This window comes from Nothobranchius furzeri, chromosome 3 (assembly GCF_043380555.1).
Source record: "Nothobranchius furzeri strain GRZ-AD chromosome 3, NfurGRZ-RIMD1, whole genome shotgun sequence".
Lineage (NCBI taxonomy): Eukaryota > Metazoa > Chordata > Actinopteri > Cyprinodontiformes > Nothobranchiidae > Nothobranchius > Nothobranchius furzeri.
The window spans coordinates 82,782,993-82,800,978 of record NC_091743.1 but is presented as its reverse complement, the minus strand read 5'-3'; the positions used below and the strand labels follow the sequence as shown (position 1 = coordinate 82,800,978).

General features: G+C 43.5%; 1 protein-coding gene, 1 long non-coding RNA gene and 1 pseudogene across 2 annotated transcripts; 2 read left to right on the top strand and 1 right to left on the bottom strand.

The window, feature by feature from the left end:
- Positions 1–539: 539 nt before the first annotated feature.
- LOC139068940 (uncharacterized) lies at positions 540–1,419 on the top strand. The gene is made up of 2 exons (XR_011520186.1): positions 540–1,269; positions 1,343–1,419. It is a non-coding gene; the product is annotated as an uncharacterized lncRNA (long non-coding RNA).
- Positions 1,420–6,226: 4,807 nt separating this feature from the next.
- Positions 6,227–14,386, bottom strand: LOC107384624 (NLR family CARD domain-containing protein 3). Its single transcript, XM_054734883.2, is given in 11 exon segments — positions 6,227–7,298; positions 7,372–7,418; positions 7,576–7,749; positions 7,831–8,004; positions 8,090–9,890; positions 9,978–10,206; positions 10,468–10,540; positions 10,619–10,723; positions 10,796–10,912; positions 14,068–14,114; positions 14,327–14,386. Coding segments are annotated over 10 exon segments (3,270 nt in total). The 5' UTR covers positions 14,076–14,114; positions 14,327–14,386; the 3' UTR covers positions 6,227–6,756.
- Positions 14,387–16,258: 1,872 nt separating this feature from the next.
- Positions 16,259–17,144, top strand: LOC107384658 (E3 ubiquitin-protein ligase TRIM35-like; annotated as a pseudogene).
- The last annotated feature ends 842 nt before the right edge of the window (positions 17,145–17,986 follow it).

Sequence of the window (17,986 nt, the reverse complement as noted above, 5' to 3'; positions counted from 1 at the left end):
AATGAGCACCTTTTTTTCTCAAACAAGCTCGCGGTCTTTAACTTCAAATGAAGATAAAACGGGTAAGGCAAGTCAAGATGTTAAACTTTACCGGCTGCAAATCACCATTCAAGTTAATTAAGCATCATTAATGAATTATATGGCGTCATGACATAACGTTATGTAATATAATTTACAGTATGATGTGACTGATGCCACCAAACTGTCTTGTCAGAGTCAAACACAAGATCCAGTAGGCCTAAAAAGCACCAGGCAGAAACCCACCATTCCAGAGCGGACATGTACAGGTAGGATTACTTATTGAGTCAGTCAACTGAATATTATTAAAATTTATATGATGAAAACTATCCTGGCTCTATATGAAAGTGTTCTAAAATGCTAGATGATTCAGCATTGATCAGAAAGCGTGTAAAAAGGAAAATGAATGCTGAATTGTGACCATTTTCACACAATGTAGTGTCAGAAGAAGAGCCAGGAGCCAGCAGTGAGGGTATTGCTCCTGTTGGGATAGAAGGTGAGCCAACTCATGTGCAAACAAGCAAACAGTTTCATTATAATAATTTTAATGTCCAAATAATAGTAGTGACCTGTTGTAGTTTTATTAGTAAATGCACAAAGCCCACAACAGATCGCTATTAGAATGAAAGTAAAATGAAATAAGCCTGCATATTTTGCCATAGGAAATATTTTAATTGGTTACAAAAAATGTGTTTTCCATATCAAATGTGCTAAAGCTTTACAGATGATTATTTTAATTGTGTGCAGGTTGTCAGGTACTGGGTTTGTGGGTTCACATTTCCTCTTCACAGGTTGTTGGAGGGCTAGGGAGACTCATAAGGAGACTCCATCCAGCTAATTACCTCGGCTGCAGAGTCACCCTTCTCACCTGCAGCCCATCATGTAATTAGACGGGAGGAATAAAGGAGCCAGTGAACCAGCCACTCAGCGCCAGATTATTTGCCTTAGTGGTAACGTCCAGCCACCTGAATCTGCTCCTGTTTTATTCTAGTCTGTTCCCTGAAACCTCTGTCTGTCATCACAGGATTCCTAGAACCCGTTCTGGATTACACCTTTGTGTGGAAGTCTCATACCAGCCTCTGCAGCTCCCGGATCTCCTGAACCACGGCTGAATCCTCCCTGGCTCTGTTCTCCTCCCGTGCGTCTCCTGTTCACCCTCCAACAACCCGCCTCACTTCTCCGAACCTCCACATCTACCCACAGCCCCGGTACCGGCTCACCTCTCCCACGCTCCGCTACAACCAAATCTCAGTAAGAACTCTCCCCACTATCTACATAAATATCTCCCCGTCCCGATCATCATTTCATGTGTTATTTCTTCCAGTGATCCAATCTCTAGCTCCGGAACCAGCCCATCCCTGCCAGCCTCCGCTCACCTCTAATAAACTATTTTTTACTACATCTCCTGGTCTCTTGAGAGTCATCTTGTATGTGGGTCAAATATCTAAATAAAGAAAAAACCTTTGACACGGGTGAGTATAGGGAAACTGGAAAAAGTGTGAAAGGGAGTGCTGAGTCATTTCATTTTAAAGGTTTGAAAATCTCAGAACAGCTGTTTGAACAGAAGGTAGATTGATATATTGTTAGAGAATGTGTTGTAAAGAACATGTTGGAGATGTGCACTGATGTTCAAATAAACCTACATTGTAAAGCAACTCTTTCTTGCACTGAATTACAAGGCTTTACCGAGTAGTGTGCTTTTGTAGACTATACATATAAAGTTCCAACATTATTTTAATAATTCATTAAGTGGGCCGGTCTGGGGTCTGAAACTCCAGGGCTGAAAATGTGTGCCACTCCGGCCCTGTCAATGGGGTTCAGGTCTGGACTCTGTGGTGGCCAATCCATGTGAGATGTAGCGTCAGCTGTATAGCGTAACGACTGCAGTTTAATTAAGTGATATGGCCTTAACCTTATTTTGCATCTAATGAACATTGTGTATGAGTGTAGATAATGATTAACTTGTTAAATCAAACAGTACTGATCATAAGATACAAATGGAGTATTATAAGCAATAATATTCATTTCAACTTCACTGAATTAGGCACAGATTATTCAAACATTTCATTTAACATCTGGTTCATTCAACCAGATGATTATTTAAACATATGAGCTGTAAATGTTCCCTCTTTATTCAGAGGGAGGAATCCTGCAGTTGCGATAAGAGGAAAGGCTTGGAAACCTTGGGAGAAAACGTTTGTTGACTGTCTTGTTATCTTGTCTGCACTGCAGAATCTTCTGGGCTTTAAAAGATAGAATAGAAAATCCACTTAGATAGTGGACTTGTTCCAGTGGATGACGTAGGTCAATATATAGGTGAAAATTGACCCTTTGTGGACGTTTACAGCGAGAATGATGTCTCATGCTTCCTGAACCATTCTTTCACTATTTGAGCCCAATGAATCTTGGCATTGTCATCTTGGAATATGCCCGTGTCATCAAGGAAGATGGAATAACCTGGTCATTCAGGATATTCAAGTAGTCAGCTCACCTCATTCTTGGAGCACATTTTGTTGCTGAACCTAGACCTGACCAACTGCAGCAACCCCATATCATAGCACTGCCCCCACAGGCTTGTACAGTAGGCACTAGGCATGATGCATCACTTCATCTGCATCTCTTCTTATCCTGATACACCATCACACTGGAACAGGGTCCATCTGGACTCATCAAACCAGTTTTTGATAAAGCGTTGGACAGTTCTTAACCCAGTCGTTTCTGCGATCTCCTTAGATGTTTTCTCTGCTTGATGCATGTCAATGATCTGACCCTTCACAAACAGACTGACATCTTTTCCACGACCACCAAATTTGTCTTTATACATGGTTGTTTAAAAAATGAGAAGCAACTCTTTTTTCTTCTTCTTCTTCTTCATTAATTGAGGCAGGCTAGACGCCAAAAAGGCGCATTGCTGCCACATCAGCCACCACAGAGAACCCAGCGCAACCCGCCGTGCTCAAACAAACCTTCCCACCCCCGTGCACCCACAGAGTTACCAACAACAGAACTCCCCTCCACTCCTAAATGAACACACACACATACAAACCTTACTCTACCCCCCCCCCCACACACACACACACACCCCCACCACCAACATCCTCCACCAAGGACGACCCACAGCAGACCCTAATCCCCCAACCCTGTGAGAACACGCAGGCCCCCATACCTCCTCAGAAGACATGTCACAAAACCCCACAAAGTTCTCCGCAGCAACAGTCACCTCGAGAGCTACATCTAATTTGTTGGTCGCAACATGTTTAACCCTCCACAAAGCTTCAACCAGAAAGGCCAAAAACTTCCTCTAATCCCTCACCACCACCACACCACACCACCTGCCGACAGACGCCCTGACCTCAACACACCCCCACTCTTAACCCTCTCAGGCTCAAAATAAGTTATGATAAAAGGACGAACAACTAAGTCCTTCAGGGGTACTTCTGAGTTAAAAAATGCTCATGAAACACGTATGTGGAGTAACCAGCTAGGTAGGTTTTAATGTTGCAAATCTGCAACGCCTGCCTCCTGAGGGTCAACCACCATACGACACACTGCTCTGACTGAAACTTCTCCACTTCCACCGCCGATCTATGTGTCACACAACCCCTATAAGCCACCTGATGGTCCCCACCACAATCACAAAAGGGGAGCGGCAGATCACAATGCTTGCCCTCATGGGCACCCTCACACCCATCACACAGGCAACAGCCACATGCCCAGAGCCCTGACACCTAAAGCACCTCAAAGGACGTTCCTCAAATGCCCTGACGGAGTAGCTGAGAAAGCCCAACATGACACAGGCAGGGAGCTCCACCGCGTCAACTACAGTGGAGTGGATCCACAGGCATCAAACCACAGACGCCGAACAGCCACCACTACAGCCCCACACACGGAGTCAAACATTTCAGGTTCAGAAACGTCGTTTGACAATCTGCACACCACCCACTTAAAGCCCCAGAAAGCGACTCAGTAACAGCGACTCCCACCCCCATAAACTCCTCGAGCCTCAGCGCGATAAGGTATTGGGCCTTTGTCCAACACACCACCATCAACAGCCCACTAAACACAACTGTAGCACCAAGCACATCCCCTATCACCGCATATAGCTCCTTGGTCACCGCGAACATGTTAGGGGTTGCAAAACACGCACCTGCCACTTCCCTGATGCAGGCCACAGATATTCCCTCCTGATGCCACTGCTGCTTCACCTGTCATGGTCTGCGTCCTGCGTCTACCTCATGTGTCTCCTTGTGTTCTCCATCCCTCTCTAGGTTTCCCTCATGTGTCTCCTTGTGTTTCTCATGTATCTCCTTGTCTGCATCCCTCCTCATGTGCCTCCTTGTGTTCTCCATCCCTCTCTAGGTTTCCCATATGTGTCTCCTTGTGTTTCTCATGTATCTCCATGTCTGCATCGCTCCTCATGTGCCTCCTTGTGTTCCCCAGGCCACTCCAGGCTTTTTCCCCTTAGGTGTTCCCCCCAGGTTTCAGCGTCCCTGTGTGTCCCCAACCCCCTCCAGGCTCTCTAGGTTTCCTTTACGTTTTTCCTTAGACGCCTCTTATCATTTTAAAACATCTTTGGTGTGTTCTTACGTGTTTAGTTTCTAATTCCATTTTTGGTTCTGTTTAAAACACAGGAAAGGTTTTTCTTTACCTTGCTGACGTACGTTTCGTTTGCCGACTGCAAAACATCCTCAGAGCTGACGGTGGCGTCACTTCCTACTCCGTTTATCCGCGGGCAGTCCCCTCTCCGATGATGCAGTCCCATGCGCGATCCAACGAGTAAACTCCATCGTCTCTGTTCATGGTCCCACATCCACGTCTCCTTATCTCGATAGTTTCTTTTATCCGTCTTTTGTAATTCTGTTGTTCAGTGTTTATGATCCTTGTGTTGTCCCAGTCCATTACACGGTTTTCTCTTGTGCAGTGATCTGTTACGGCTGACTTCTTTATTGTGCTTTCTGCTTCTTGTTTTGCTACTCTTGTGTGTTTTTGACTTGTTTCTCTCTCGCACTCCTTTCTATGTTCTACTGATCGTCTGTTGAGTTGTGTCCTATGTCATCATATGTTCTATATCACCTCTCCCTTTTCTCCCCAGTATTCATTTTAGTCCTCCTCATATGACCTTCACCCATGACCCCTGTGTTCTCTTAGATGTGTTTCCTGTCCCCTTAGATGAATGCAGCCTTGTTCACCCCCAGCTTTTTAGTTCAGTTGTACTTATGTTTTCTGTTTATTGTGTTCTGTTCCCTTAGTCCAGTTCTGTTTTACTTAGTTATCTATTAGTGTGTCCTTTCAGCATTTACTCCTAGTGTCTTATTTTATCCCAATCACAATTTTATAATAAATGTCTGGTTTTTTACCTTTCAGGCTGCCTCCTGCATTTTGGGTCCTACAACAACCTCCACCACATGATTCCTTCATTAATATAAATTATAAGTTTTCAAAAAAGTTAAAATCAAATCAAATAAAGCAAAAGATGACCTGTCCCCACTTTGCTGGAGGAACTGTGGGGAGGTGGGGGACCACTCTCATATATTCTGGAACTATCCAGTTATTCTTAAATATTGGAAAGACATAAAGGAAGAGTTGGAAAAAATTCTGGGAAGGGAGTTACCTTCACACCCTTTGTTCTATCTGTTGGAGGCTACATCAAACAAAATATTAAACTTAGACCAAAGATATATTGCCCATATTCTATTATTGGCTGCAAAGAAAATTATAACAGTAAAATGGAAGGAGGTGAACTCCCCAACTATAAAGGAATGGAAAGAGAGAATTAAACAAATATATGTAATGGAAACGATGACGTCTATACTGCAAATGAAGGTGGATCGGTTCCGGGATAGATGGGAGTGTGTCGAGCAATACTTAGTAGTGTGAGGTATTAGGTTGTTGTTTTGCCTGTTGTATACTCTGATGTCAATGTGGAAAACTTAACCTTAGCGATGAAACTAAATGATTGTATTTCTATTCTTTATAGAATTTTTTTCTCCTTTATTTATTTATTTAAAATTAATTTATTAATTTATTTATTTGTTTCTTTTTGCTTTTGTGATTGTCCTGCTCAACGTTAGGGTTGTTAAACCAAGTTGTACAACGTCAAACTCAAAATAAAAAGTAACAAATCAAATAAAGCAAACCTTTAAAGTTTTCATCAGATAAAAACATGTTTCTTTTCATCAATAAAATGAAGCAAAAAAAGACAAAACTAACTTTTAAAATGACTTTAATACTTATTACGACATCACTATGAGATTATGGTCACATTTGTAAAAAAAATTAACCGTGAGCTAATAACAACTGTACTTTTATCTGGGTGTTCTTTGTTTTTATGTCATATTGAAACCCAGATCGGATAAGATCATCCCTTTTTGTTGCCATCATTAAAAAGGTTCTTGAATGAAAAAGCTATGAATGTTGAGTGCATCCCAGTGGCGTGTCCAGATCTTTTAAAATGGGGTGGCCCAGGCAAAGACACAACTTTGTGCATGGGTGGCACCAATGGTTATGCTTTTTTTGTTTTACCCCCAAGACTTTTGTGGACAATGAAAAGCCGATTTAAAGGTGAATTAGTGTGGTGGCACCTGGGGTGGCCAATCAGATTCCAAGGGTGGCATGTGCTACCCCAAGCCACTCCCTGGACACACCCCTGGTGCATCCATCACAGATCAGTTCAGAAAAGGAGATCATTTAGATCATGATCATGATCTTGTGGAGCTTTCTCTTCAGACTGGACTGGTCCTACTTCAGCTCACAGAGAGAGACGGAGGAACTAAAGGTGCTCTGCCCAAACCCGACCCTGAAGGCAGGGTGGACAGGTTCTGTAAACGTGGTGCTGAAGGTCCAGAGGTGGATCAGAGTGTCTGAGGAGACTCTGTAGAAGGACAGCGTTCCAGAGCTCCAGTCCAGAAACACTCCTACTCTTTTAGAGAAGGACGAAGGTGAATGAAGGTTTTTTTTCTTGTTTTTGCTGAAAACAAAGTAAGTATTTCCTGCACAGTACAAACTCCAGGACTGATGGTTCCCTCCAAGCAGACAGCTGGTGCCGTCACCTTTCCTGCCGATTCCTCTATAAGCCACTCCAATGGCCACCATCCCTTCCCATTCCACCTCCCAGTAATGGCGTTCAGTTAGAGCGTTGGTACAAATCAGCTGCTGCCAGTGGTCGAACCTTTCTGGATGATCAGGATGAGACCTCTGTGTCGGATCCACCCTCACCACTCTGTCAGACAGGTTCAGGTGATGGTGTGCCGTGTTGAAGTCCAGAGTAATTTGACAAGAATCTACAATGACAAGATGAATTGAGATGAATAAATCTATCAGGAGAAACATGGTTTTAGTTAGAAACAAACATACACTTCCTTAGTCCTGCTTGTAGGGTCCAGGCTCCTCCATGGTCTGCCCTGTGGAGGAAACAGAACCCATGTGAGGGGGTTGCTCTGGCCTAAACATCTCAGATGGAAGGAAACCTCATCTAAGGCAGAAAACAGTTTCCTGATCTAAGAAAGTAACTTAGTTGTCTAGGATGTGAGCCTTGACCAGTATGGACCCTCATTTCACCTGAGTGTTGCCAGGCTCCACTGTGGATCCTTCTGTAAATCTGAGAGAAGCTTCAGTCCAGCTTCTCCTGGATGGTTGTAGCTCAGGTCCAGCTCCATCAGGTGGGATGTGTTAGATCTCAGAGCTGAAGCCAGAGAAGCAGAACCTTCTTCTGTGATCAGACAACCTGACAGCCTGAAACAGATAAAACATTCTCCACGTTTGTTCTTCTCCTCTTTACTTCTATCAGCTAAACAGATCAATCAAAGCCCTGACCTGAGAGACTCCAGTCTACAACGAGGACTCTGCAGACCAACACACAGCTTCTTCACTCCTGAGTCCATCAAGTCGTTGTTACTCAGGTCCAGTTGTCTCAGACTGGAGGACGGAGAGCTGAGAACGGAGGCCAGATCTTCACAGCTTCTCTCTGACAGGCTACAACCACCCAACCTGAGAAGACAGCAGTAGAATGCAGAGATGAAGGCATCTTCTACGTCATTAAAGAGTCAACAAAGTTTGGTATCTCAGAACTTGCAGAGCTCTGTTGGAGGCTTTGATCACAGGCAGCAGATTCCGAAGAGCCTCTTCTGAAGCAGAGTATTTCTTCAGGTCAAACACATCCAGATGTTTTTCTGATGACAGTAAGATGAAGACCAGAGCTGACCACTGAGCAGGAGACAGTTCATCTGTGGAGAGAGTTCCTGAAGTCATAAACAGTTGGATCTCCTTCACTAGAGAACCATCATTCAGTTCATTCAGACAGTGGAACAGGTTGATGCACTTCTCTGGAGAAGAACTCATCTCAATCTCCTTCTTGATGTAACGAACAATTTCCTGATTGGTCTGTGAGCTACTTCCTGTCTGAGTCAACAGGCCTCGTAGGAGAGTCTGATTGGTCTGCAGTGAAAGACCCAGGAGGAACCGGAGGAACAGGTCCAGGTGTCCATGTGGACTCTGTAGGGCCTTGGCCACGGAGGTCTTGTAGAAGTTTGTCAGAGGAGAAACAAATGTTCCTGTTTTGGACTTCTTGGATGTTTTCTGCTGCTTCTCCAGCAAGTTGACCCCAAATGTGGTGAAAGTCAGATGGACATGAAGAGCAGCCAGAAACTCCTGAACACTCAGATGGATGAAGCAGAAGACCTTGTCCTGGTACAGTCCTCCTCTCTCCTCTCTAAAGATCTGTGTGAACACTCCTGAGTACACTGAGGCTGCTCTGATATCGATGCCACACTCGGTCAGGTCTGATTCATAGAAGATCAGGTTTCCTTTCTCCAGCTGATCAAAAGCCAGTTTTCCCAGAGACTCAATCATCTTCCTGCTCTCTGGACTCCAGTGTGGATCTGTCTCAGTTCCTCCATGGTACTTAAGTTTCCTGACTTTGGTCTGAAACACCAGGAAGTGGACGTACATCTCAGTCAGGGTCTTGGGAAGCTCTCCTCCCTCTCTGGTCTTCATCACATCCTCCAGAACTGTAGCAGTGATCCAGCAGAAGACTGGGATGTGGCACATGATGTGAAGGCTCCGTGATGTCTTGATGTTGGAGATGATCCTGCTGGCCTGCTCCTCATCTCTGAACCTCTTCCTGAAGTACTCCTCCTTCTGTGGGTCAGTGAACCCTCTGACCTCTGTCACCATGCCAACACACTCAGGAGGGATCTGATTGGCTGCTGCAGGTCTTGTGGTGATCCAGAGGTGAGCAGAGGGGAGCAGGTTCCCCCTGATGAGGTTTGTCAGCAGAACATCTACTGAGGTGGACTCTGTAATATCAGTCAGGATCTCCTTGTTGTGGAAGTCCAGAGGAAGTCGACACTCATCCAGACCATCAAAGATGAAGACCACCTGGAACTTATCGAACCTGCAGATGTCTTTGGTTTCGGTAAAGATGTGATGAACAAGTTCCACCAAGCTGAACTTCTTCTCCTTCAGGACATTCAGCTCTCTGAAGGTGAACGGAAACAGGAAGTGGATGTCCTGGTTGGCTTTGTCCTCAGCCCAGTCCAGAGTGAACTTCTGTGTTAAGACTGTTTTCCCGATGCCAGCCACTCCCTTTGTCATCACCGTTCTGATTGGTTCGTCTCTTCCAGGTGGGAGTTTAAAGATGTCTTCTTGTCTGATTGTTTATTCAGATCTTTGTGCTTTCCTGGAGGCTGTTTCAATCTGTCTGACCTCATGTTCATCATTGACCTCTCCAGTCCCTCCCTCCGTGATGTGGAGCTCTGTGTAGACCTGATTCAGGAGCGTCGGGTTTCCTGCTTTAGCGATCCCCTCAAACACACACTGGGACTTCTTCTTCAGAGCAGATTTGAGTTTATTTGTGCTTAAAGGTGTGACAGTTTCTGGAATTTAAAGAGACAAAAAAAAATAATCAATCCAAAGAGGAAAACCAAACCGTGAAGGTGTTGTTCTGGTTTTGGATCTCGTACTGTTGTGTAATAAATCAGCGAGATGCTCCTGCTCCATCATCCTCAGGAAGAGCAGCGTGATGTTTAAAATGGACTCTTTGCTGCTCCTCTTCTGCTCTTCATCTACACCCAGGAACATCTCCTCCACTGAGCTTTGACCTTCTGGATGTTCTGTCTGATGCGGATGTAGGACTGTCTGGAACCTCATCAGCTCGTTCTTCACAAATTTCATAATATTCTCCTCAAGAGTCTGAAAGAAGAAAGTAAGAATTAAACAGAAGAAACAAAAATTGATTTTAACTCAGCAACTGATGTTTGGAGATAGTCGTCCATTTAAATTCTGCTGGTTCCAGATCACAGGAGCAACATCCCAGGACCTCCAACCACCAACTCCTTCCACTTCTCCAGTCCTGCTGTTGTGGGCTGATGGGTCAGCCTCTACTTCTCCCCACTGGTAACAAGAGGCTGTAAAACAGGTTGAACTGGTATCCAGTAACTGTGAAACAGACACCTTAAAGATGACGTCCATCACTGTCTGGTTCTGGTTAAGACCACTGATCTTCTCTGACTTATCCTCTGTAATTCTGAAGGAAACAAACAGAGAAGCCTGATTGGTTAAAGGGTTTTAGATCTTGTTAACTGGGTTTCTAAAGGGAACTGACCCATCCTTGAAGTTGAGAGGATAATCCAGGGATCTGGTACTCTTTATGGAGATAAGACTGAGTTCTGAGGAGCTTTTCTGCGTCAGAGGATCCCTGGAAGAAGAACTGAAAATGGAGTTTTAATCTGCAGCTTTTGATGGAAAAGCAAAAACATCAGTTTGAGATTAAAATCTTCACCTCATTTCAAAAAATCTCATTTTGTCCTTAAAGTTCAAAGGATAATCTGCAGATTGATCACTCTGCAGGGACAAACTTCTGGGATGAGAAGGAGGTTCTGGTCTTCTCTTTGAAGACCTGAAACAAGAATGTTTGTTTAGACCTGGAAACAGTAAGCAGCGCACCAGGCTAAAGACCAAAGGTGACAGATCATTAGCTGCTGTGGCCCCCAGACTCTGGACCTCTCTCCCCCTGAGCCTGAGATCAGTGGACTCAGTGGTCTCCTTTAAAAAGCAGCTGAAAACTCACCTGTTCAGGCTGGCTTTGGTGGGACCTTCATCACCACCCTCTCCTTATTCTGCCTTTCCCGGGATCCACTGATTTCACTCTTTCCTTTTCATTTTCTCTCTCCCTTTCCTTCCATTTTTAATCACACTTTTTAATTTTGTTTCATTTTAAACACATTTTTTTTTATAATTTTTTGAAATCTTTTTTGTACTTTTTAGTTTTTGTGAAGCGCCTCGTGATTTTGATCTTGAGAGGTGCTTGTTATGGCCACCAGCCTGGCCTCTTCAGGTGCAGGAGCCAGGATCACCCAGCCCCGGTGATCAGCCTGACACCGCCCCTCCTCCTCCTCTCTTCCAGGCTGCTGAGGAAAGCAGCTGAGATGAGAGGCTCTGACGACAGACACCTGGATAAAAAGGCTGTGCCGTCAGCAGTCTGAGAGGCAGCAGTGCAGGGGTTCTGCTGTCCTCCAGGCCTCAGTTTGTGTCACGATCTGCCCTTGCCCTCCTGACTGTTTCTCTCCTGCCCTGATTAGTCCATATTGTTCTCACCTGTCCCTCGTTAACCTGCCCATGTTTCCTAATTAGCCTTGTGTATTTATACCACCTGTTTTGCTCCTGTCCTTTGTCGGATCATTGTATGTGCATGTCTCGTTTTGTCCTGTCACTCCTGTTGCTATTAAATCCATTTTTATTTCATCTGTGCCTGCTCTTCTGCCTCCTGGAACCCTCCAACACACTTGGTCCACCATCTCCACCCTCGCAACATGACAGTTTGGGTTCAACCCCTTCGAGTAGATGAGTTTTAACTCTGATAGTTTTAACTCTGAGTGATCCAAAGGGATTTTTGTTTTTGTCAATTTGACTCTGTTTTAAGGTTAACATTGCAGTTTACCGACTTTGGGATTTAAAAACACAGTTTTTTTTTTGTTTTTTTTTTTTTTTGTGCGTTGGTTTTTATTATCAACTTGTGGATTTTGGAAACTCCTTCTGTTTGGTAAAACTTTTAAAATAAGTTTTAACCAGGTGTTTTTAATGTGAATTGGTCCTTTAAATGTTAACCTTTTAGTCTTGGTGTTTTGTTTAGCTTTATTTTAATAATGCTTTCCATTTACACTTGATTTTAGAAACTTTTATAACAGTTAAACCCATTTTAAACCCACTATCATGTTTCTTATGTCACCCCCTCCTTCACCTTCTAACACCTCCTGTCGGGGACATATACAGTGCTACATAAATTGTCATCTTTCTTTCTTTTCAAAACTAGTTAGTGAGTCTAAAACCAGTCAACAGAAAAAAGGACCAAACATGTCAGGAAATTCCCCGCAACTCCTCCATCCATTATCTTAACCTGCTTGTCCGTGCGTGAACAAGGAACTGCGCTGCTCTGGGTGGCTGCATGTTGGAGTAGCTCTGTTGACTATATGTAAGTTTTACCTTTTCTTGGGCATTTTTTCTTCTAGTTTCTCAAGAAAAACTGTATTTTTTTGGACACTTAACTTTTCTGTTTCTGGTGCTGTGAAGCTTGGAGGATTTTTACTGCTATTTCTTTTAGCTTTTTTCACTTTTTGAGCATTTGTTGTTATGCGTAACCATGGTAACAAGCTGGTTTACAATCGGGAGCAGCTGATTAACATTGGAAAGGCTGAAATAATACCTCAACTGCAGCCACAAATCCCAAATGAACTAAAACGCAAGAAGCGTGGGTGCAGAGCGGGAGCCAGACTGAGACAGAGAAAGAGGAAATTCAAACCATCTCTTCCATCGATCATAATAGGCAATGTGAGATCACTGGCCAACAAGATGGAGGAACTCCAAGCCCTTTCAAGGACTCAGCCAGAGTATCGGCTGTTTGGGAACCGCTGGAGGAGATCATGCAAAGAAGGATTCTCCAGAGAATCAAGAAAATTATGGACAACCCTGAGCATTCTCTTCACAAGACTGTCCGACAACGGAAGAGTGTCTTCAGTCAAGAGGCTTCTTCTGTTTCGCTGCAACACTGACCGCTACTGGAGATCCTTCCTGCCAACAGCCATTGTAATATACAACAACTCTTTGATGACTTGATTATTATTATTATTATTCTGAGCTACTGCAGCAATCAATTTCCCTCTGGGATTAATAAAGTATTTTTGAATTGAATGGTCACGGGGGGCTGGTGCATATCTCCAGCAGTCAATGGGCAAGCAGGCGGGGTACACCCTGGACAGATTGCCAATCCATTGCAGGGCAACACAAACAACCAAGCATACACACACTCACACCTAAGCACAATTTAGAAATGTAGAAAAACTAGCCAGCCTGACAGTCATGTTTCTGGACTGTGGGAGGAAGCCAGAGCACCCAGATGGAACCCACCCTTACAGGAAGAACCAGACCAGGATGTGAACCCAGAACCTTCTTGCTGCAAGGAAACAATGCTAACCACTGCACCACTGTGGAGCTGACTTTCTCCTCCATTACGGAGGATATGTTTATTATTAAAAACAAAAATTCTGTTGTTTTTGAACTTTTAGTTTCGTTTGAGTCTCGATACAAACATTTTTCTTAATGACTGTTGCAGTAAAACACACGGCTGAGGGTCTAAAGTCCATTTGATTTACAGGAAAAGTCGTAAAAAGGTCATATGAGGAACTTTGATTGGTCCTGATGGATAATTTACTGGAAAGGTTTCATAGAGGTGGAAGGAAAAGGAAATAAGAACAAAAGGTTGAATTATCTGAGAACGAAAGGAACATTTTTATGTTTCATTTATTATATTTGAACTGTTAAAATACTACGATGTTTTTTTAAACTGGGTTGTTGCTTATGGTGTTTGTGGTAAAAAAAAAGCTGAACAGGCTGAAGTGACACAAATAAATAGATTTATTTCTAATGATGTATAATAAATGATCTGTGAGCCTAATTAAAGAGAACATTACAGTCTGAAATAAAACAAAGCAAAGGTCTGATTTTCAACTCTTTAAAGAAGAAGATGAATAAAAAGAGCAAACATTAAAACAGTTTTACCTTTCCATGTTGGAAACAGATTTTAGCCTCACTGAGCTTAAAACAGCCTGAGAGAAAAACAAGATAAACGGAGTTAAACTTCACATCCATCAGTTTTAGTCCTGAAGAAACAAAACTCTGATCTAATCTGAGATTTAAAAAGTGAAACATCTTCTCACATAAAGCTGTCAAACAGATGAAAACAAGTGATTAAATCGGGTTTTAAACACAAAAATAGTGATTTTAATCCCAAATGAACAGCAATCAGTTTTTATCTTACTGGAGTCGTCGTGAACCCTCCTAAAGGGCTGGCAGCTGCTCTCGTCTGCTAGGATATAAACTGATTCAAAACTATAAAACCCTGGATGAGGTCAAAGGTCACTTCAGCTCAAAACAAACAACCCATGTAATGTAAAGTAGACAGTGTGTGTTGGCGGAAATGCTTTACTGGATATAATTCCTTTATTTCTGAGTTGAAATAGTTTATTTATAAGTTAATAACAGGTTTAATTTAATGAGAGAAAATCCCTTTAAGTCACAATGGAAGCAGTAAAAGACGGTTTCTTGTTTCCATCCAGCTGACCTGAATCAGGGCATCAGGTCTGCTGTCATTACGATCCAGAGAGACGTTTTCACCCTCAGTCCTTCAGAGGAAGTCTAGTTTAGAGACACAAGCGTTACAGGAAGTTTCCATGAATGACTGCTCATAACTTTAGAGAGATACGTAGTGAAGTGGACCAGAGAGACTGAAAAGGTAACTTTCACCTCTCATTTCTGAGAGAACAATTTTAATTCTGAGAAAAAAGACAGGACTCTAAACTTCAATCAACAGATTTGTTGTTATTTTTGAAGAAAAGAAAAGCACCAATTTGTTTCTATACAGGTTATAAAATGGAGAAGAAAATCTTTTGTAACGAGAGTATTGATAATCCTACGGAATGATGATATTTATGGAAACTTTTAAACTTAAGTAGTTTATAGGAGTGAAGACGTTCTGGCTTTCTTGTTACCTCGACTGACTGTGTTGATAAAAGTCCTTTAAAATCTGTAGTCATTTTTGAAGTGGTATGTTTTATTTTGAAGGAGCACGTGTTGTTGAGTTGTATCTTGTTTGGATTTACGAAGGCTGTGGTACGGCTTACATGATCAGCTAGAGGGCGGGCGAATCCCCTCTCTCGATGGCCAGATAATAAAGAACTGAACTGAATTGAATTCTTTGTCTTTATGCAAAGCATGACGAGATTATGTACACAGGCCTCATCTGACACAGTGCCTTAAACAACAGACGTAAGTGCCACATGTCTAAACAGCTTCCACTGAAAATTGCACTAAAATGTTCAATAAAGCAATGTAAAAAATACAAATTTTTGCTAAAAACAACTTTAAAAGTGCATAAAACCAGTCAGTCAGTATAGGAGATGTAGCAAACTCCTTCTCTTTAAAAAGAAAAATAACGGAAAAGGCCCTTCCTGTCATCAAGTGGAGCCATTTCAGATTCTCACTGCCCACAGGTAAAAGCTGGCCTTCCGTCTATTGGTTCTGCACCTCTGGGACCTGAAGCAGTTGTAATAGCCGGTGTCCTGGATGAGAAGAGCCCGCCACAATTCGCTGTGCTCTCCTTAGACCTCTGGAGCTGGCGATGCTCTCCGGGGTGGGCCGATGATCTTTTCAGATGACTAATAACACTCTGCAGAGCCTTCCTGTCTGCAGCTGAGCAGGCTGCAAACCGCACAGTGATGGAATACACCAGCACGGATTCAATGGCTGCCCTGTAAAAGGACACCAACAGCCTCTCCTCAAGCAGAGCCCTAAAGGGCTGATTTCTTGTGTTTCTACCCACGCACCACGCTGCAGCTGCAGCAGCAGAAGCAGCAGCAGCTTTCGTAAGATTATATATGTATATATATATATATATATATATATATAATCACAGATCAGTCAACCTTATTGATTTAAGCACAGATTAATCAAAACATTATTATTATTGTTAGTTGTATATTATTATAAAATGTTATGTTATTAATTGTGATTAACTCATATAAGCTGAAAACAACCACTCTTATAACAGTCCAGTCCGACCTAGATAACCAGGCAGGCTTGGCACAGACGGGCCTTGAGAAGGGAACAGTTTGTTGACATGTGTTCCGAGATGTAGAGAGACCCCAGCTGATGGAATAGCAGGGCCCGGCAGATTAAAGGCAACACATGCAGACTCCTGTCTCCATGTAGACCAGATACTGAAGGGGTCAAACTGTACATGAAAACTGACCATTTCTGGACATTTCAACATGAAGGTCCAGGCCCGACTCACAGAGAAGCAGATCAAGAAGCAGTTTAAGAGACTTCATCAGTTTCTGACTGAGGATGAGGAGGCCAGGCTGGCTGCTCTGAGGGAGGAAGAGGAGCAGAAAGAGGGATAATGAAGGAGAAGATGGAGGCTCTGAGCAGATAGAAACTCTGTCAGACACCATCAGAACCACAGAGGAGGAGCTGAGAGCTGAAGACGTCTCATTCCCGAAGAACTACAAGGTTGCAAGTAGAAAGAATCCAACGCTGCCCCCTGCTGGATGGTCCACAGCTGCCGTCAGGAGCTCTGATAGACCAGACTAAACATCTGGGCAACCTGGCCTTCAACATCTGGAACAACATGAAGGAGCTGGTCTCCTATACTTCCATCATTCTGGACCCAAACAACTCAAGGAATCACAGCTTGGATTTTGATTTTAGAGGCATTAAATGGTGGAACATTGGTGTGTTTGCAGATTCTGGTCAGAGGAAGGGAGGGATGCATTCTGGATTATGGAGAATATGGTTCTATGAAGACAAATACTCAGCAGAATCACCAGGAGCACCAGTCTCTCATTCCAGAAGCAGCTCCAGAAGATCAGACTGAACCTGGACTGGAACAGAGGAAAGCTATTGTTCTCTGATCCTGATACAAACACACACATACTTAATCAATTTCCCTCTGGGATTAATAAAGTATTTTTGAATTGAATTGAACTGAATACACACCTTCACACACATCTTCACTGAGAAGATGTCCATACTTTTACACTGGAGACAAAATCAAACTCCAAACTGTGACTGAGTGTTGAAGGTGATCTGAATTGTATCAGATGTATAAATATTACACGTGTATAACTTGTTGTTTTATACAGGTAAAAACGTGAAGTGGAGATACATCTACCTACATTTTACTTTGTTTTCTTGTTTTTATTTAACTATTTCCTGTCCTGTCTGTCTCTCATCTTCCTGCATCTCCTCTAAACGCTCCAGAAAATCTGCTGCCTGGATTCTTACTTTTTTACCTCATCAGTTACTTTGAGCAGATGGATGCTGGATCAGTGAGGTGAAATCACTGCAGCACATGATGAGCGAGTGCGTCATGGCACGATTAAAAGACAGAGTACCAGAGGACATGAACGATCGTGTGTTAATTATAGTTTTTTTTTTTGGGTTGCACCACTTTGAGAATGGGTGAGCAGAACGCAGCTGCCTGGAGCGCACCAGCGATCAGCGCTCTGCCGCTCTCTGTGCTCTCCGCTCAAAGAAGCCCCGGTACACTGAGTCCATGATATAAATGATGTAATATAGGTGGAAACATTTTCCCGACTCTCCCTGGATGTGTAGGATATCCAGCCATCCCCCCCCCCCCACCCCCCCACCCCCACCCTGGTCCGGCCTCCTGGTTTGATGCCAGCTCCGGCTTTCTCCGCACAGTTTATGGAAGATTTAAACACGAAATGGGAGACTGTCTTAAATGCGAGACAGAGCCTGCATGCTACTCTCCCGGCCAGCGCATGTCGGCACGGAGCGCACGCCGGGATGGTGGTGGGGGTGCGTTCAAGCGTTGGGGTTGCTGAACCGTTGCTTGGCCCAAGCTACCGCCTGACACTGCCCATGCTACAAAAAAGGTTCACCTCAGACCGTGGATGTA